At 39.5% G+C, this 21,840-nt stretch overlaps 1 protein-coding gene across 1 annotated transcript; it reads right to left on the bottom strand.

The window, feature by feature from the left end:
- Positions 1-951: 951 nt before the first annotated feature.
- On the bottom strand, positions 952-1,675 carry LOC144531320 (myosin light chain 3). The gene has a single exon (XM_078271389.1). It carries the CDS (start codon positions 1,673-1,675, stop codon positions 1,067-1,069), a length of 609 nt encoding a protein of 202 aa, XP_078127515.1. The 3' UTR covers positions 952-1,066.
- Positions 1,676-21,840: the final 20,165 nt, after the last annotated feature.

Below are 21,840 nucleotides of genomic sequence, written 5' to 3'. Positions count from 1 at the left end.
TATACTATATAGTGATTGAAAACACTACAGCTTTTCTGTATTTTTTAAGCTTTCAACCGATTTTAGCTCACTAGTCCATGTGGTTGGGTTTCAAAAGCTCTCACCAAACCTGTATGCTCCCTACTCAGGGCAAAACGATGGCGAGCCAAAGAGCACAATTGGCTTTTGAATAAGGGGTCCTTTTACACCCTGGTGCTTATGGCAGCTTTAAAAGTTTTTCATATAGTGTGGATGTGACCAACCCTGTTGTTAACGTCAATGAGACATTAACTACGTATGTTCTGATCTCTTAAAGTGATAAAAAAAAGGTAATATTAGGTGGCCACATTCTTACATACAACATGCACTTTTCTCCCCTAAATCCTCAAAAAGACTAAAACATATTATTCATACACTGACTATGATAATGCTTGCTTTAAAACTCCAACACAAATGGTTCTGTCAGCCACTGTGGCAGAGGTAAGGGCCTGTCCTTGGAGCACCTGTCTTTTAGTTGTCAAAATGTGTGCGCGTGTGTGTGTGTGTGTGTGTGTGTGTGTGTGTGTGTGTGTGTGTGTGTGTGTGTCGAGCATGTTGGCATATATCTTGATCCACAGCAGCTGCCCAGGCACTCTTTGTGAAAAGTAGAATATAATCAAATTTGTTCTATTTTCAGATGGTGCCAAATCCTATTTGTTTTTCGTCGCACAACAACACTTTCCACAAACACAGTTGATGTGAAGAGCTGAATAGACATACAATGAGCACTTTTTCTTTTACTGTTGTCCTGCATGAATAATCATTTCCTCTTCTAATGTTAAGTGTACTGAAATGACATTTGTGAGGCAGTTTGTAAATATATTTCCTTTATTAATTGAGAATTATTCAAGGATGTCCATTTTATCTCATTGGCATTTCATTATAAGTCAGAGTGTTTATTAAAAAGAACTAATCATAGGTCTTGTAGCCAGCTGCAAAATATTGTCACCAGTTAAGTGACATGCTCACCTCTAATTGGACAAATGTTTAGCAAGGATCCGGAAAGTGGAGAAAAATAGAGGTAAAGTCTCTAGACTAAATGTTCCTTTCACCCGGAGAGAATATGCTTCACAAAGGAGGCATAGTTGATGCAGCCATTGGCATCCTCCTGTCCGGCCATCAGTCTGTCCACCTCATCTTCTGTCATCCTCTCTCCCAGTGTTGCCAGCACATGACGCAGCTCTGCTCCCATGATGGTGCCATTGCCTTCCTTGTCAAAAACCCTGAGCCCCTCCACAAAATCCTCAAAGTTGCCTTGATCTTTTGCGCGGGAGATATGCTGCATCATTGGCAAGAAGGTCTCAAAGTCCACCATTTTAGTGCTCATGTCCTCTGGCCGTGGTTTTCCAAGCACTTTCAGCACATCTGCATTGGTAGGGTTCTGACCCAGAGCTCGCATCACGTCTCCGCACTGGGCATACGTGATCTTCATTTCTCCAGACGCTGTGCGGTCGAACAAGGTGAAGGCCTCCTTGAACTCCTCAATCTGGTCGGCGGAGTACTCAAGAGTGATGCTTTTGGGATCAAATGCAGTCTCCTTGGGCGGCTCAGGCAGTGGCTCAGGAGGTGGAGCTGGCTTAGCAGCTGGAGCGGCATCTTTCTTAGGCTCTGGCTTTTTGGGCTCAGGTTTTTTTGGTTCAATCTTCTTTGGTGCCATGTTGTTAAGGGATTCAGAGGTGAGCTGGTACTTGCTGAAAAACAAGCAAGAGTCTGACGGGATTGTAAGGGATTCCCAAGCACAGAGGGTCACGTCCTCTTCCAAAGCTTTTATATGTGCTTTGTCTAGGGAGCAAGATAGCAATTTCCAGCAGCACACTATAAAAGGAAGAAACCTGAAATAGATTTCCATAGCAAGTGATGTCAACATTAGGTATTGTTCTCAGCTGCTGTCATCTAGCCAACAGGGCTATTCACTGTCATTAGCGAGGGTCAAGTTGCATTAGGCCGAAAATGTTCTGTCTCTCTGATGGACAAAGGGATCAGAGCACAATGTATGAGCCCATGAGGGAGAGGGACCAAAATAGCTTTGCTCTCTGAAAGTCTGGGAATCACTTCTTTCTGGAACAATGCATTATCCAAAACGTAGTAGCCAACTCATAGTTAATTATTTTGTGTCAGTGGTCTGAGGATGGATCAGCACACTTTGGGTCTTATTATGTATTATGTTTATAATAAGAGGAGGGAATTCTCTTTTGAGAAAATAAGATGATAGGGTTTGAGGGAAAAAAATTAAATCTGCCTTATAATTCATCCTATGGCTTTATAGTTTTTAAGAGACATACAGTCTGCCAAACCTTTTTTTAATGGGAGATATGTGTTTGGATAGTATCGATGCTCAATGATACATTTGGGCATTTTGGCAATTTCTCATTTCGAACGATAATTTAAATCTCCCCCTCTGTCACTGAGTAGCTTAGATTATTCCACCATATATTCAGGAAACTGGCAAGCTCTAAGAGATCCTAAAGGGACTCTTAATTAATGCTTTATTAAAGACTGATGTGCTGAAAAGGTCAAGCAATTAAGCCCTTAAATGTTAAAAATACATTCAATTGCAGTATCAATTGTAAGACAGATCTACGCTGTCTCCTGCAGATGCCTGATTAGAGCGATCATAACATTTTCCAATTAAATCTTTTCTACATGAAGTATACATTTTTTATTGTTTACAATTTACATTATTTACAATTAACCAAAAATACTACATATTCTATCTATCACCGCAAGCATCATGTATGGTTTGAATGTGTCCATTGTCTGTATGTTCCCATGCCTAGCTCTTTGTACAGTATATTGTATATGTGGTAAGGTGAAAGCAAAGCAAGGCAATTCCATTATGTGTCCAGTTTATAAATACGTAATATGTCACTTGGCTTTGTGTAGATAACTGCTCTGTAATACCCTTCAGTGAATGATAAATTAACCAACAAAACATTCATTTCATTTATGGGAGAGAGGGTGTATATAGGATGTGCAGTTCTGCAGACACAATTTTAATCATAACAACTTTAATTTATGCATGCATCACAGTTTATCTAGTCAGTTTAAGACAGCTATAGCCTGTCATGCGATAATCACATTTACCCTTCTCTAGCTTCATGCCAGTCCCCCTTGATCCGTCAATCAGCTTGAAGTCCTTGGGCAGTGTGGAGTGTAGATGTATGTGTGTGTGTGTGTGTGTGTGTGTGTGTGTGTGTGTGTGTGTGTGTGTGTGTGTGTGTGTGTGTGTGTGTGTGTGTGTGTGTCTGTATAGTTGTCCTTAGCCTAAGATCATTATCTCCCTTCTCTTTGCTTTTGAGGTCACATGGCTAGTTAAACTGAAAAACTAATTTGTCGTCTTTTGGTGGGTACGTGCATGCGGGTGTGTGCACGTTTGTGTTAGACGGAAACAAAGAGTGACACCTGCAAGAGAGGCCAAATGGAATGTCTATACTCAAACGCCATATATGTAAGATTCCAGGTATTTCCCTCATGGCCATTACTGAATAAAAATAAATGATGGAATCGTTTGGTTACTTGAGATAGGGATAATGATGTAATATTACATTAGTGCCTTGTGTTAAGTGCAATTTAAACCTCTAACATCCACAATGACTGCACGGTCACGGTGGCTGCTAGTTGACATCTTTAAATTTCAGCAAAGGTAAACCCCATGTTAAATGGCCCTGTGTGAGTTACTTATTCATCAAAGTATCACAGAGAAAAAAAAAACATTTCAAATTCAGTTTCATGGCTTGCACAACTGACCGTAACTCTGGGGGCAGAAGCTTTGTCAAGCTGTCGGGTGCATACAAATATGGTGCTGCTGATTGGATGGGTCATTGAGGGACAGACTTGATATTGTTCCTGTTTTCCTTTAAAACTTTCTTCAAAAAAGGCTTCAATCAGTACACTGCCATTGCAATGATTCAACCAGTCAATTGCTGCTTTCAGCATCTCAAGTCAAAGAGGTAATTTCATTGGTCCCTATGATCATCTGTCTGTACATGTTGAACACAGATCAACATGTATCTCAGATCTTCAAAAAAAAACATATAAGTTGATTTTCTCTCATTTTCAAAAGAGTTACTTAAACTTTGTTGCATTACTAATAACTGACTACGTACTCTTGCTATGATCAGGTTTGTATGATTTGGCATATTCAGACAGAAACTGGAGTTTCGGGGTGCCCTTGTAGCTCACGTGGTTGAGCGTGTGCCCCATGTACTAAGGCTCAGTCCTTACTAGGGCTGGGTATCGTTCAAAAATGTTTGGTAACGGTACCGATACCAATACCGTGCCTTCTACACTGGTTCTTAAACAATTTTTCGATACCAATTTTATAAAACAAAAAGAAATGACAAAATTACACATTATGGAAGTAATCTTTTTATTTATTTTTCAGCTCCTACGTGAGCCCTGTCTCTGTGCGTAACGTAGAGTTTTTCCTGCCTGCCTCTGTGACATGTAACATTAGACAGCCAATCACACGCATTATCAGATCTTGGTAGGATCATGCTACATGCTTATTGGCTCACTGACGCTGATGAGATTTACTCCTTAGGTATTGAAATTGGGTGTCCGACCCGCTGCCCTTTGCTGCATGTCGTACCCTGTCTCTCTACCCCCTTTCCTGTCTTCATCTGTCCTTTCAATAAGGCCAAACGTGCCCAACAAATGATCTTTAAAAAAAGAAGAAAGTGGAAATTATTTTCACCGTCTGCCATTTGCACATGCACATCTTTAACTTGAGTGACGTAAAGTTAATAAGAAAAACAATCGATAACATAATTATTTTTTAAATGGTGAAACTGAAAGGCTGATACCTGTCAAAACTGAAGGTGTTGAATATTGCTTGTCACGCCCGTGTTTCCATAACTGGTAATAAGATGAAGAAGCCAGAATCCAGGATAGACAGTGCACTGCAGTATTACAGTGTTATAATGCAAGTGTCCAGGCATGCATAAACCAAATCGCGTTCTTTTGATTTATTTTGAGGATGTAGTCAGCATAGATAAAACTGTGACTCATGAGTATGTCAAGGAGTTGACAACACACTTGCGCAGAAAGCAGACATTGATCGAAGTCTGGATGACAGTATAATCATTCATAGAGGGATATGATTAAAACCAGGATATGACTCGTATGCACATTATTAGAGTACACGTAAACATATTCACTGCTCTGCCTCTGTTAGATGTGGAAAAATGTCTAGTCCAGTCTGACATTCCTCACTGTATATTGATATATTGATGCTTGATTCCAAATATATGGCTGTACAGTGTTACCACTGTACTTTCAGGACTGCAATCTAAGCAATAACAGTTCTTCTTAATCTAGATGCAAGATATTGATGTTCCTGGTGTCATTTTGATATATTGTGGGCTATCCTTTTTTTTTTTAAAGCTGCACTAATCAATATTTTTTTATATTTACAATGAGTCAAATCACTATGTGGAATATGAAAGAGATTATTCATGGTGGAAAATTATAAATCTGCAGACGCCATGGAGCTTTTTAGCCTCAATTAGCCCATTGTCTTGGTTTTACAGCCTACAAATTCCACTTTCATCTTCCTAGTTTACAGCTGCTAAACCAAAATTGTAAAATAAAAAAGGGTGATTAAGTCAGCTTGTGGTTGAATTATTCTGCCCCAAACTGGCAAAACATATGTAAATAAATAATGCAGCTTTAAAGAGGATGGGACTCTTCTTTTTCTCTTAAACAATATTGTCTGTACTGTAACTCACAGTAGCTATTGTGAGATATTTTTGAGTACGAGAAAAAAAATCAAAACTATATCCACCAAATCCCTACCCAAAGTCAGTCATTCTCTTCTAACTCCACTGGGTAAGTCATGCGGGGGCGAGTGTGTGCTTCCATGCCCATGCCTGTGTTTTTATGGAGGTCTTTAGGGTCTTTGTTTATATCTGTGTGACCAGGCAAAAAGAGGATGGTCAAAGACAGCAAGCCCTTAATCCCTGAGATAACAGTAGGAATGAGAGCAGGCAAACCACTGGTGTGGTGTGGGCTAATAAAAGAGAGTGATTGAGACAGCGGTTACATTCCTCCTATGGCCCTGACAGGGTGTGACTCAGACTTTGAAGATTCTGTGTTAACTGGCTAAAAAGGGAAGGAGCCCTGAGCCCTTTCTTCCACCTGGAGCCCCATTGACTGTGTTGTGTGAGGAATCATTTTGCTCACCTCGTGTATTGAGCAGAATACTAATATTATGGATTCTCCTCTGTCTGAGACACACACAAAAAAATGTTAAACTCAATTTTATCCGTCCTTGGAAAATCCCAAAGCAAATCAATCAAATCTGCGGTTCCATATGAAGAGCTGCCTACAGTATTTCAACATTTAAGACTTGCTAAAAATTCTATGGTTTTTATGGAATCAATATGTTGAAAAGAACTATAAACACCAAGCAGTTGCCCATCAAGATTAAATTATGTGTTGACAGGGAGTTATTTAATGCGTAAACATTAGTGCTCCCCACCCCATACAGCTGCCACTCCAAAGAACAAAGCCTTTTTCATATCAACTCCCAAAGACATATAGCACTTGTTGGATTAGCTAATCTCAAGTAGGAATTCATTTCTCCATTTCATGGTGCCCTACAGAGCGTAGCGAACAGCCACAGAAAACTTTTCTTATGAGTCAGGTAATAATATTGCGTTGTTATAATGGAATGACTGTTGCAGGAACCAGCTTGCAGACATCTGTGTAAACAATTTAATTAAGACCATGTTTGATGAATTATAGCTGGTGAAGGCACTGCCTATTCTAATACTTCAGTTTCTTAATTACACCAGACATCCATGTGTTCATTCTCTTTGCCCGCCCCATATTCTTTTCCCTGCTCACAATGATAGAAATTGAAAAACTACAAAAGGGAAAGTGCATTTCACACTCTACTGAAGCAATCCAAGCAATTTGAAATTAATCAAAACACAATAAGTTTACAACATGATAAAGAGGCGCTGTATATGCAATGAGGGGAGTCAATTTGTGACACTCAGACCTATGTTTTGTATTACAGAATTTAAAATAGTAGTGGCCAAGAATTGCATTTGGACTAAATTACATTTTAGGTAAGAAATTTGAATTATTTACATTATCCTTTAAAGTAAATGGAATTTGCAAATGCTCTTTGCACACATGTAAAAGTCTCAGTGAAAAAGCCCTCAAGCGAACAGAATTGGTGTTTCATTTTGAAGTTATATATAGGAGCGACCTTTGTCATGAAAAAAAAAAGAGGTACAAGCCAAGCATTGAATGTCAGTACTCATGATAACAATAGCACTGACTTAACCCACTGAACCTTAAATCAGAGAGGAACTCATTTCATGCTCAGATCGTATTATCATATTGATTCAGACAATCGGTGTATCTTGTTTCTTTTGAAAGGCCCATCAGATACACCAGCCCAGTTAGAAAATAAAGCAGAATTATATTCAGGTACATGTATCCCAGTGAGATGGCTAAAAAACAGCACAGCTGTGGAAAATGCCTTTTGTTGATATTACAGAGGTGACCTAAAATATAATTCAATTTTTCAATTTAATTTTATTTATAGTGTCAAATCATAACAGGAATTATCTCAGGACACTTTACAGATAGAGTAGGTCTAGACCACACTCTATAATTTACAAGGACCCAACAATTCCAGTGATTCCCCCAAGAGCATGCATGAATGCGTAAGTGCAACAGTGGCAAGGAAAAACTCCCTTTTAGGAAGAAATCTCGGACAGACCCAGGCTCTTGGTAGGCGGTGTCTGAAGGTGCCGGTTGGGGGTATGATGAACAATGGCAATAATAGTCACAATAAAGATATTGTAATAGTTATAATAGTTCGTGGTGTCGTAGAGCACAACAGGGCGTAACAGGGCGTGGCAGGGCGTTGGCCGGACATAGCAAGTCGAAGCCGGGCATTGCAGTGCGTAGCAGGGTGTAATAGGGCACAGCAGGGCGTAGGGTAGAGAAGCTAATACAGGAGAAATATAATAATATCTCCTTTCTTAGTTCTTGTCAGAACATGCGCTGCAGCATTCTGGATCAGCTGGAGAGGCCTAAGAGTTATATAGACTTCCATAACATAAATGTATACCAATTACAAAGTAACTTAAGAATATTGTTGCTATATTGTTGCTAATATCGTCATAAAATATAAATTTCCAGTACAAAAAAGTATCAGTGCCATGCTTTTAATTTTTACACATTTCTTTGTAGCTGTGAAAAATGTAATCCTGTAGAAGGTTAACTGGGGACACTATTAATGATAGTTGTATTAGTATGTGGTGACTTAGACTGTAAATATGATTTCAAATTAACCCTTTTTTGTTTCCAACATAATATGACAGGACATGATGAATTCATGCTAAAATGAACTTCCAAAATTTCAATATGATCCTAAACTTTCATTCTCGTCAGTTATCTATAAAAGGTACCTAACAATAGCTGTGAGATCACAGTGTGTATTCCCCTCACTAGGAATTAGCACTATGCCTCCTTCCCACTAGCTTGGATTGGAATTCTGACAAGGAGATTAGGGAAGTTTCCAAGCTATTCATACCACCCCTATTCTCTGCAGAGTACTTGGCTTGGTGGCAGAATCCTCTCCTGCTCAGCTGGACTTGTCTATTTTACAATGTGCCTCTGATGCTGTGTTTGGAGCGTGTCTCTGAATGGCTTTTACCTGTTTATCCCAGCAGCACACAGGCTTATGAGATGTTTTCCTCGAAGCTTACCAGGTGCTTTTCTCAGCTGGAATGCCTTTATGTTTAATTCAGACCCTTAATCCTGGCAAAAGTGGACCAAACATGTCTTCGAAGTGCTTTCACTATCTATCACAGAATTGTGGACTCTAAACTTTCGCCTTTTTTGCATCTCCTCTAGTTTGTCTGTTTACTCGTCTCCATAAAGTAAACTGTCTGGACTCACAAGTAATGTGTGGTGACAAAACAAAAGATTGCATAGCCATTACACCAATCAGAAAAATGTAGAAAACAGATTTGCATAGAGCCATTAGAGATCTGCAACAGCTATCATTCTACATAATACAGATGTTACAAAAATAGAGCTAAGAAAATGTACCTTCAATCACCATACAGAGATCGTTTGGCAGCTGATGATATATTATAACTGAATTCAGCACACAGACCCCTGAAAAATGTGGTTTGTTTCAGCACAATCAGATTGTTCTATTTGTGATGTTTATCTCATTAGAATTAATATGTTGCTTTTGAGTTGTGAATACAGTTCTGATAAATGACTGTTCCATCAGTGCCAACTTCTGAGGATCAAATACATGTAGATAAGAACGGTCTCAAACTGGTTCTTTGTTTATCTAATTTAGGATTACTTTGTAGAATTATCAACAAATATAAGCTGCAGTAAGTGAAGATATTGAGATGCAATGTTCATTCTAAATTCTGAGTTTAGCAGCAAGACATGGAAAGCCACCGTCACTGTTGGAAGTGCTGGGCCTTCTCAAGCTGCCGCGTCTGGCGAGAGATACACAATGAGACAAGGTCAGTTGCTGGGCAACAGAAGAAGCAATCGTGCACATAGGCTGGTCTTTGACAAATCTGGGGCTTCGTCCAACAAGGCCAGTCACTGTTCAGTGGCAGATGTGACCATAGACCAGGGAGGTGGATATTCATGTTTTCATATTGGCAAGAATATTTAGCAGACTGTGGCTGATTCTTACGAGGATATAAGTGGAGTGACGCCTCTGACTTTTTATGCGGCTCAATTAGCTATTACACAAATAGCATCCTTTTCTGCAGTAGATGTAGAAAAACTAATCCTACAGTAATTAAAACAAAGGTTTTGTTGCAGGCTTTGCAGAATAATTAGTCTGTTTTTTTTTATCCATGGTTTGTTAAAGAAACACTTGTCTATTTGATCATATAGCATCAACATTCATCACATTTTATTTTTATTTTCTAAACAGCCTATCATATGTAGCATTGTGGAGGACTGGGCCTATCACAGCATTACAGGGCATAGACAAACACTCCCCTCAACTCCCGTGTGCAGTTTAGAGTTTCCAAATCACCTAACATGTAAGTAATTTCAGTGTGGGAGGAAACCAGAGCACTTGGAGCACCCACGCGACACAAAGAGAACATGCAAAATCCCAACAAACATTTATGACAGGTAATTATCAGTGTGCAATGCGAGATTTCTTCCCAAAAAGAAAAGGTCGCTGGACCTCAGTTCCTGACTCCCCAATGTTCAAATATGTGCAAGAGGCATGTCAGCTGAGACCCATGGGTGACTGTAGTTGTGAGTGAGGGTTACATTGCTTTTGATAGTGTTAACATTAGCTCTCAGCAGAGTATGTCATACAAAACCCTAGATCGGAATTCCCCCTGTACTTGTTAACTCAAACCAGGGAAAAAGGCTGTTCTAAGTGGCTTTGTGTGTTGTCTTTAAGTGCTTGAGGCTCCAGCTGTCCAAGGGTCCAACACCACTGCATTGACGTTTTTTCACATGATTTGGTTGCTGCACCACTGCTTACATTTTCTTCCTCAAGCATGTGGATGTCAGTTGATACATCATATTTTCCATCTTTGCAATGGACAAATGATTTACCAAATCAAAATGTAGTCAGAAAATACAGGAAGAGAATTTGTTTAATAACATTTTTAATGCAGTCTTCAATCTTTCACGTCTTCTCTGTCTTTGAGAATTTTAACAGCATTACACGCTATAGATTTAATGGGAAACTAATCAGTCCTCCTGCCCTTTACCAAGAAGAAGATGGACATTATAAATGTCACGAAGATAAAACACTTTAATTATCCAAGACTTAAATGAATTGCTTCATCTGTGCCAAAGAATTGCAAAGTCTTCTGTTGGGGTGTAGCATCAAATTTGGATAATAGGTTAATTTGCCAGTGTCACATCAGACCAAAACCCCAGTCATAAAAAATGTATGTGCTTCCTCATCTACATTTCCTGTGCTCCACGCTAGCATTTGCACATAGACGCCTTTGTGCTCTGGCCCCTTGCAGAGCTGACCTGTTTTGCCTAGGATACTTGTGCTGCATGGCTTACTTTTCCAGAGGAAATACATGGAATTCATTTTCTAAGTAAGCAAACTAACTTTGTAAGTAACACACATTTGTACATTTCTAAATATGTGCATGCAATCTGTACACACTCAGGTTACAGTATAATGCAATAATAACTACTGTCACTAAGAATAATCTCTCACAGGTAAGTGGATACATTTTGAGATAAGCCTTCCTCTTTATAATGAAAAATGGTTAGAAAAAAGAAGAAAACTAACTCACATTCAGCTACAAAAAGTGCTGCCTCAATTAAGGCCTGAAAAAAAAGTATTGCTACATTATCTACTATGCGAATTTACACAGCAGTACTAGGTTTTGAAAAACATTTGCAGCGAGATATTAAGATCGTAGCCCCAAAAGCCTGAAAGGACAGTGAACTTCAAAACAGATTTTCCTGCAGTCAGCATGTTAGCATTCACTGTGTTGTTTTCTATGGCAAGTTAGCACCACAGGTTGAAAACGTTATGTTGATAGGTCAACACATGTAAACAGCAAGCCTCTGAATGCAGTTACAGTAGGAATTTTTTTTTATCATTTACATTAGCTAACCAGCTCCCAGCAAGTATCTACACAGCATCATTACTTTGCCAGAATGTGCACCTGTCCTCAATTTAGAGACGATCACGTGGAAATAATTTTATTTTTATTTACATTTAGGTAGTGGTTCAGACATACAATTTCTAAGCAACGAAGCACCTCGGAACCACAACCCCTAGAACATTTATACAATAAACATTAAGGCCAATTTGTGCTGCTTTGTCATATTTTGCAATTTTGTGTTGCTTCTCTTGTAAATGGTAACTGGCTACATTTATATAGTGCTTTTATCAATAGTTACATTAGTTCCTGTTTCCACAGGAGAGAGGGAAGTTTACGAGTTACGAAGCTTGCCGCTGTATTTATACCCTACACCTTAATGAAGTGTGCTTCATGCAGGTGTGAGTGTGACACCACTGTCCAAGGATTGGGAGGGTGTAGGGTCCGGATAGGGCCTCAGTGTCTTGCCCGAGGACACTTCGACATGTGTACAAGAGGAGCTGTGGATCACCAAAACTAGTTGTAATAGAGCCACTACAGTTGTAGAACGTGGATATTCGCATGTCCCACAAAACAAGCACCACCAGGCCTGGAGAGAAATCAAATGCCTTCTGGATGCTTGTTCAGAATCAGTTTATTCGGTTTTCATACCCTAACAACAAAGACAGTCGCAGTCATCCAGCATCTCAGCATATGTACATATTAAGTACATGGGAAGATATAGGCAAGGCAGCATTAGATTTTATAGCACATTTCAACACAAAGGCAATTCAAAAGTGCTTAACATAAAACGTTAAAGAGCAGTTGAAAACAGTTAAAAATATAAACAACGCACTTCACTCAGCTGTGGCGTGGTAGCGTTGCATTTCGCCCTACTCTTTAATGGTTCTCCTTCTCCATAAACAACATGAAATCAAGGAGAGGGTTAACTTTTCCTGCTACACCGTTTAGCTGTCAGCATTTTAACCGTGTTTACTCCAGCTGCTAGCTAACGGTAGGCTAGTGTTACCTGCTGTCGAGTGTAGTGTTAACTAGCGTCCCGTGCGGTGATGTTTCAGTTGCCTCTAATGTCCGTTTCGGAGCATCAGAGAGAAGCGCAGGTATTTAAGTGGCACCTAAATAATGCACCGAAATCCACTTTGCATTTCGGTCCGGTAGATAATGGTCGTTAAGGTCATTAAGTTTTTATTTGGGGGGGGTCCGAGACCCGGTGCTAATATGGCACTGGGTCTCGGACTCCCCCCCCCCAAATAAAAACTTTTCGGATCTACACGATTCATGTGGATGACATTTTCCCATTCAAAACAGCAATTTTCGCCAAAAAGCGACTAGTTTGCCAGGTATGCACAAAGCATAGGGGAGATGCTTTGTTTCTCTCACTATGACTCTAGTACTCTAAACTCTAATAAATAAGCTAATCACCGTCACTCTCTCACTCGCTCTACCACACACTCCCCACGCACACACACATGCCGGCCCTGCTATTCTCTTAAAGAGATGGACACACACACTAACGCACAAGTATAAACTTCAGGCCACTTATGTAGGCTACGGCAAAAGCTCTGTGTGGAGCCTCCGCAGAACCATGAATCACGCTTTAGTTTACCAATTGTTTATGTAGCAATTTTTTAGCGAGTTTGTATTGAGTGGCAGCCTTTATCGGAGTTGTATGTGTAGTCTGTAGAACAACATCCTCATCATTGTAGTTTAAGTATCGGTAGATGTTTAGCACTGTTTATTTCTGTATTGAGTTGTTGGTCCCACTTCCCTCTCCTTTATAACCACCAGTACACGTACACTTCAAGTAGTGTATTAGCAACATTTTCTGTGCATCTGAATGTATTGAAGTGTATATTAAACCTTTCAAAAGGATATCCTTGCCTCCCATGTCCTGATAGACACCCCGTATCGGTGACTAACTTTTCTAACCACCAAGAGCCCCATTACAAAAAAAATCTGACGAACAAACCCAAAAACTAACCCATGCTGCTGACAGGGCTCATGCTCTATCAATCGCTGTCAATCAAGTGTCAGGTTTTTATTGAACTAAATGGTATGCACAAGTAACAGCTGGGGCCACTGCATCAAAATGTAATGAGTGCATAAATAAGGACAGATATGATTATGAGAAATACAGAGGACTTAGATACACCACCTTTCCAAGCTAGCAAGGCTGGATGCTAACTAATATCTGCCATGGATGTGTGTTGTGACTATAGCCGTTTTCCGACCAAGTAGTTACAGGAACTTAGTTATAGGAAAAGTCCACTTCTAAGCAGATCTACTAACTACTCTCCCCCAAAACAGTTTTTTCCATTTGCATTCGCACTGGCCAAGTGGCCACAGGGACTGGTAGGAGGGGTAAGGGAGTGATGTAAGCAGTAAGTCTTTATAGCGTTAAAATCAGAAAACAAATACACCAAAAAAAGTATGAACTAAATACTAAATATAATGTATATAGCATATTTATCATAATTTAAACAAGTCTCCCAAAGAGAAACGGGTATCTCTCTCTCCCCCGCCTCTGCCTGCTGCGCTGTGGATGTGTGTGTGTGTGTGTGTGTGTGTGTGTGTGTGTGTGTGTGTGTGTGTGTGTGTGTGTGTGTGTGTGTGTGACGGCCGGCCAGTGAGTTTTGTCAAGCCCGCAGGGCACGCTTGTGGAGTTTAACTCCGAAAAGACAGTTAACCACAGGTTCCCGTTAATCTTATGATGGACATGTGTTGTGATATTTAAACAAACGAACTGTCAACGGCAAAATAAAAGCCTCTTATTTACTAGGCCGGTCTGAGAGACCTCCAGCTTACAGCGGGGTCTCTGAGCATAACTGGCTGAGTGATGAGCTGAGGCGACGACCTGTCGCCTCACTTCATGGAGCTTCGCAACTCTGAAAACTTTGAAGCAGATTGTCAGTTCAGCATCAATTTCCGCAAGACTGCCTATTTTCAAAATCTAAATAGTTCATTTCTCGCCTAAAATGTTGTCAGAAGTGAATGTAGTGATGAATTAGAAAATTGTTAAAATTGTCCCGCTGTTGGTCTGTCTATACCAGAAACCCGACCCTCGTTGACCTAGGTTCCTATGCTGAAAAGGGAACAGCGAAAAGACCCTGCCCTGAAGTAGGAGCTGAAAGAGTTACAGGAACTGCGGCCAGAGGAACTTAAAAATCCCCAAATTGGTCCAGTCGGAACACGAGAAAAAAAGGGTTCTAGGAATTTTATGTTCTAGGAACTGCAAAAATCCCTCCGGTCGGAGGCGGCTTATGTAGGGAGGAACTATCTGAGGTAAATAGGTATCATTGGTGGCCGGGTTGGTTCAGTGGGTCGAGCAGGTGCACATATCTTCCATTTCTCACCTAGCTGTCCTATCAAAATAAAGGTAGAAAAAGCCCCAAAAATAATAAAATAAAATAGGTATCATTGTGTGCTTAAATCATATGATCAACAATAATCCTGTAAATGTACAACTGGTGCTACTCTAGCTCAGGTTTTAGTCCATTTGTTCTCATTTCAGTGGCCTTCATTACAATGCTTTGAAGCTGTTGAAGAACCCACCGCTGGATGCGACTCTGGCGTGAGTTTGTTAACAAATAAAAGTAAAGGAAAATGTCAGCTGTGTGGGAGTATTACAATGTCTCATAGAAAGATCAGCAACAAGACACATGTGGATAATGCATCTTGTATAAAAAGGAAAAAAGGCACCTGTAAAGGAGGATGTGCACAAATAGGGTCTCTAATATATTGTCTGAACTACCTAGAGACCGTATATACAGGGAGGTCACAGTCTGTTTTCTAAGGCTTTCCATTCTTTCTGCACCCTGCCATGAAATAATGTTCTTGAATCATAAAAAATACATTATTATTCCCTCCAGATTATTCCCTCCAGAGTTTCCTCTCTAAGCCCAAAATATATGTGATAAAAGTGCCATGTTGTCTTCATTTTTAACCTCTGGGAAAGGTTTTTATATGCCTCTGATGATACCTGATGAGGTTTGTCTTGCCTAGCTGTGGGGAAATCTTGTGTGTTAGAACCTGGCTGCGGCCTTCGGGGTGTCAAATTTCTAGCAATAACCATTAAGATTGACAGGGAAGAAAGCAGGAAAGTGTAAGCTGTGCTCAATCTTGGTCTCACACTGACTGGAAAGCAGCCCGTAATTTAATAAATTCTTCAGAAAAAACTAAATCAGGAAAATGTGAACAGGTGTGTCCCTACAGGAGCGCAGTTCCATTCTTTGGCAAGGTCTGGAATCCACGACTTCTGTGTGAAATAATGCAGTTTGTTTAATATGGGGTGAAGGTACTCCAAAGTACAGTATTTGTTTTGGGAGCCACAGATCTATGAGCCTATTTTATATCCCTGGGGATAAAAAAAAATTTAGTATCTCTAGAGAAAACTATAAATTCCAGTGGGTTTTTCTTCTCTGACACCGTCAATGGCTCTGGTAATTTTAACACTCTGCTGCAGACTCCCACCGTAACAGTCACTGCCATTAACAGATTATGGCCATACTGCAAAACACACAAACATCCCCTTCCAGCATACAGTTTTATGGATACATAACAGCACAGACACCCAACATTCCCTCATTGGTGACTATAGGCTTTGTGGCCCACATATTTAGTATTGTGATATACCTCAACAGATCAGCAGCATTGACAGCATTTAGAGCACTCTGGGATTTATTTCAACATGTAAGATCCAGGGCTAAGCACCTACAGTAAATATTTTTCATAATATGCCTGAAAGAAATGGTTTGGCAGAACAACTGTGACAGCAGCCTTTATTATCAAGCTCAAATCTATTTGCCATATTAGATAAAAAGGATATGAACTAGGGTGCGCAGAGATTTTTAAAAAGCAGCAGACATTATAAAGAGGGCAGACGATACACACACATGCAACAAAAGGCTGTTGTTAGACTGACAGACTGCTACCATCTCCACTGTCTTTCTTGCACAATGACATGTTTACATGAAGACTAATAAAAAAAAAGGTGTTGTACACAGCATTGTGTGAGATCATTCATGATTCAATTAATAAGGCTATAATTGCATTCAAGGAATTCTGTTATCGCCCTGTTTTTATTTAATTTTTTTTGGAAGAGGGCTACATGTATCCCAGAAACCATACCGTTTCTGTGCAGGGATAGAGTGGATAAACATTTAAAAACATGTTACAAAGACACCAGTTTCAGGCTCTTGTGTGAAAAGCCTCTAAAACAATATGTTTTTTTAAGAAGGTAAATTTTCTAGACATCACATATTTGTCATAGTTTGTCACAGGATGTTTGCAATGTACTCAAGTGTGTATACTTCTTTTTTGTGCAGTGGAAAGAGTGTTGGCCATGAATTCTATGAGGATGTACTACCTGCATACTGTAATCTCTCTAAGGGCGCTGACACACCAACCCGATAATCAGCCGTTGGACAGTCTGGCGAGGTCGGAGACTCGAGTCTGTTCGGTGTGTTCCGTGCCGTCGTCCGTCGGAGGAGCTGTCGGCCTTTATTTTGGCCGACCCGACATGCTCAGTCGGAGACAGGGCAGTCGGGACTCACCAAGAAATGGCGAGCGGATGAGCCTCTCAAAATCTGATGAAAATCTTTTAAACTGACCTTTGTTGATCTGAAATGAAGACAGATTCAGCAACTGCATGGCCTATTTCTCGCTTAAAATGTTTTCAGAAACACGTTTCGGTGAAGTATTTTAGTACAATATGAGATCGTATTCTGAACAAGCCGACATGACAGTCTGGCTGGGAATTTCCGGAGAAAAAAGACCCACGTGACGCGTTCGTCCTATCAGCTGCTGGTTTTCATTTTCTGGGAAACAATACAGAGAAGCGCCGCCTGCTGCTATGGAGACGTATTACGTTTCACGTACGCTCAAGTCGGCGTCGCCTCAATGTGTTTTGAGGCATTTTTTTGGACCTCGGGGACCCAACTGATCAGCCCGACTGCCTTTTCTGCCGACGGTCGGCCGTCTAGTTGGTGTGTAATAGCTTTAAGGTTCCTGCTATTTTGTTTTAGTCTCACAGATTGCGCAGAGCACAGCAAGTGACTGGAACATACAGCAAAAAGGTGAAGTGGAAGTCCCTCTGATTGAGAAGAACTCCCCTTGATTCTAATGAGTTTCCTCAGCTAACCAGTACTGTGAAAGAGTTTGAAGAACTCTTGCTGTGGTGCAGAAGGTAGAGAAGGGCGGCTTGGCCCCGCAGGCAGGAACAATTGTTGATGTTTCTAACCCCTATTTTCCACCACGTGTGTCTGCGCTGCGTTCCAGAGGCGCTGCGACCCCCGCAAGCAATTGCTGCCATTCAAGTCAATGCTGATATTCCACCAGCCACGGCGCGTCCCAGAAGTGTGTCCCAGAAGCGTGTGTGAAGCGGCTCTCCCCCCCGCTCCGCTAAAGACACGTGCCAGGTCTATTTTCACGTGAGCCACGGGCCAGTCGGACAGCCGGGCAGGTAAACTCGAGACTATCCAGTAAATTTACCAAAAGACACCCCCCAAAATCATATAGGTTTCCTTTACAACACCACGGACAACAAGAGATTCATCTTGGAGGTGGAGACCTCAACACACAGCGTGAAAAGAGGAGCTGCAGCAATGTGTAGTACAACAAAGATATGGTGTTTTTTGAAAATTAAACCATGTAAACCTATTCTGATATAACCTCTAAATTCAATTATGAACCTGAAAATGAGCATAATATGAGCACTTTCACATAAAATTACTTTCTCAGTTCTGCTCTTTTGTCTCTAGATTGGAGCATGCCTTTTAGTGGATGATTGGAAATCCTCTTGGTATCGTGCTTTGGCACATTTATGTGCCACACTTGTGTGTCTGCAGCTGCACAAGGCATCCATGTTCACCGTCCATCTGCAGCATTCCAGGAGCTTCCTTTCATGTTGTTGTCAAATGTTCATTGTGCCATCATGATTGTTTCTGACAAAAACACAACAATAACAAGAAAAATGACTAGAAGCAGGGGGCACCATCTTACGTTGCAACAACTGGCTGCACACGGTTATGGGTTGATTTGCTCCTTGGGGGAGTTCTACATAATTTTGAGCTCAGAGAATGAATACTTTGCAGGCCTACCTGCTGCTGATGCTTAGACTGATTTGTTGAAGTGGGTCCCAAGTAATGTGATATAATAACGCTTCTGCCTTCAGCACATGGCTAAATTTGATCTTTTTATTTTACTATTTTTGTAAAAACCAGCATTACCCTGAGTGATGCCGGGTTTCTAAGCAAATAGACTTATTAGTCCCACCTCAGCTGTACCCATGCCTCCTCAGATGTGCTCAAATAGCTTCAGAAACTGACAAAGATAATCAGCAAACTAACTCCAAATGTAGGCTTTAAAACATATCTTCCTATGGTAAATGCCATTGCCTAGAAACTGAAAGTTTATCTAAGTGAACCTAACTTTTGCAGTTAATTTGTGTGCATTTGTCTTCTTCTCTCAGAAAAGATTTATTCTCTGACTCTATTGCCGGTGGTGTTTTGTGTTATTAATTTGGGTTGAGCGTGAGGTTCCTATCTTCCACGCATGCTAATAGTACTGGAATATTTCTGCTGATATGGAATGCCACTGATAAGGTGCAATAATTTATATTGTGGCAGTTTTGTTTTAAATATATTCTAGAGTTTTAAAAGATGAATGAATGATGAATGACTTTGAGTGACATTTTGCTACGAGACATTATTAATCTAGTAAAGATATTTTGATCCCCTGGGCCACAACTCTGAATGACATCGAAGTCCAAAGTGACAAACATCCAATTACAAAGTTATGTTTAACTTCACCCCTGTAGGTCACAGGCAGCACTGTGACATCTCTCATCTGTCTTCACAATGCCATCTTGTGGTAAAATCCTATGCAAAAGATAGATAGCATTAAAGCTGTTACGTTATTATAGCAGCACAAAAACTCACCATGTGATTCACCTTGTAAACTGACAAAAAAATGTGTTATAGCACATTACAACCACTGTGTTCCAAGGGCATTTACCTGTGTAACATTACCCTATTGAAAATGATAATGATATCACAGTAGGAAAGGAAAGAACAATGCATGTAATTGGCTTGGAGAGGTGTTCTCAGTACTGTGTGTGCATCTCGCTGCCTATTTATGAACATTAAAGTAACAAGAGTAAAATGCATGTTTGCATTCTGCAGTTTGCAAAGAATAATCACTGCTTATCAAGAAAGTCAAACAAAGGAATTGTAAAGAATTTGACTATAAGTAACCATACAAACTGTAAAAAAGTTCCCCATTTTAAATACATTCTCGTCTACTTCTTGAAAAAAAATTTTTAACATAAAACCACTTTATTTAAACATAATTATGTTCAAATGTTGTGCATACTGTACTGTATCTGTGCACATATGGCAATTTTCCTGTTCATGTTTTAATAATATGGTGATACTGTGAACAGATGATGATACACATGCATTTTTGAACTCCACTGCCATTTTTCTCAACATACGATAACATCATGCTGGAGCTTTGGAACATGTTACAGCTGGCAATACACCAAATGTTGTAATACACCATGTTTTTGTTCTTTCTGTATTTCAAGTTGTGCTTTAAAAACTGAATATTAAATGCAAACAATATTGACAAGCACAAAAAACAAAAGGTACAAAACATATTAGTCCGGGAATAGATATACATTTGAAAAGAAATAATTGGTAACACTTTCTATGATGCCCATGTTTATAATGCATTATAAACATATAATGCATTATAATCTCCTTATAACACTGTATAATTGTAGTTATAAGCACTCCTAAATATTTATAATGTTTAATAACAATATTCATAACACATTATATAGCATTTTATAATGACTTATAAGGTCAAGAATCATAATACTTCATAATAATTGCTGGTTACTCAGAGACATTATTTTTGCAAGGACCATAGTGTATTATAATTATCATAGTTATAATACATTGTAGCCTATTATCTAAATTAAATTTGTTTAAAGAGAGTAAAGTGTAAACTGTAAATGTCCATTATTAAGTTTGGAGTTATTAAAATTTGGAGTACCATACCAGTATTCCAGTACAGTACTTATTGTCTGTTATGATTTGTTATATACAGCTACAGGTAAAGTAGAAAATCATTTAGTTGTTCATCAAAAAGCTCTATCAAATTGGTGTTCTCAATTTCTGTTATGACCCGTTAAACAAATGCATTTTACGTTTTCTGTGTTGTTCTTGCATAGATTTAATTATATTTTTTTCACTTTACTTAAAGCAAACAATGACCGCTTATAACTATAATTATACAGTGCTATAAGCCGATTATAATGCATTATAAGTATGTTTGTAATGCGTTATAGACTTGGCCGTCGAAAGTAGAAAGTAGGGCTGCACAATATGAAGAAAATATGTGATATGCAATAACATTGTTGAATATTGTGATAATGATATTTCTTGCAATATATAAACAGATATTAAAGTGTACTCAGTTCTGCCTTTCTGCTGCTTTCAGTATTCTGCTAAAATGCAACAAAATGATTGTTGAATTTAAAAAAACAAAATTATTTTCAACATTCTTTTGATGAACAAATTGAACTGAACACAAAAGGAGTCATTGAAAAAAATAATGGTAGTTATATTTTAAAGTGCAGTTTTCTGCTGATACTTTCTTTTAACGAACTAAAAAAAATCTCAGTGTGTCTTGGGCGATATTTCACAGTCTTTTGCGATGTGTATATCGCCCTAATAGAAAGTGTTACCAAATATTTAATATGGGAAGAGCCTGGCATAGGACTCAGAGGTTTTTCACACACTAGAAAGTCTGCCACCCCTACAGCTTTCAGAATTTTTGTAACTTTCAGAAACCATCAATCCAACAAGCACTTAATGCAGCCATTGGCCACGTGTGAGGAGGTGAGAAGGTAGGCATTATGGCAGATTTTTTTAACCCGCATTTTGAAGGTGTAAACACTTTTACCTTGGTCAGACAATACATTGTACTTACAAGGTTCTTCCAAGCATACCCCGACCTTAACCCCAACCACAACCCTGACCTCAATCATCTGTAATCTAAAGCATTTGATTAGTGGATCTTATCAGATGAGGTGACAGCCCAGAAGGACAAGGAACATCGTTCTCCTTATTTAATATAGTGGCATGTCCCAAAGGTTTGCGACTTCACCCACATAACCTTGAACTCATTGTGGTGATTGTCTTATAGGTCCTGT

Source organism: Sander vitreus, chromosome 16, assembly GCF_031162955.1.
Source record: "Sander vitreus isolate 19-12246 chromosome 16, sanVit1, whole genome shotgun sequence".
Lineage (NCBI taxonomy): Eukaryota > Metazoa > Chordata > Actinopteri > Perciformes > Percidae > Sander > Sander vitreus.
The sequence above is the reverse complement of the archived record's forward strand: the minus strand, read 5'-3'. Positions and strand labels throughout refer to the sequence as shown.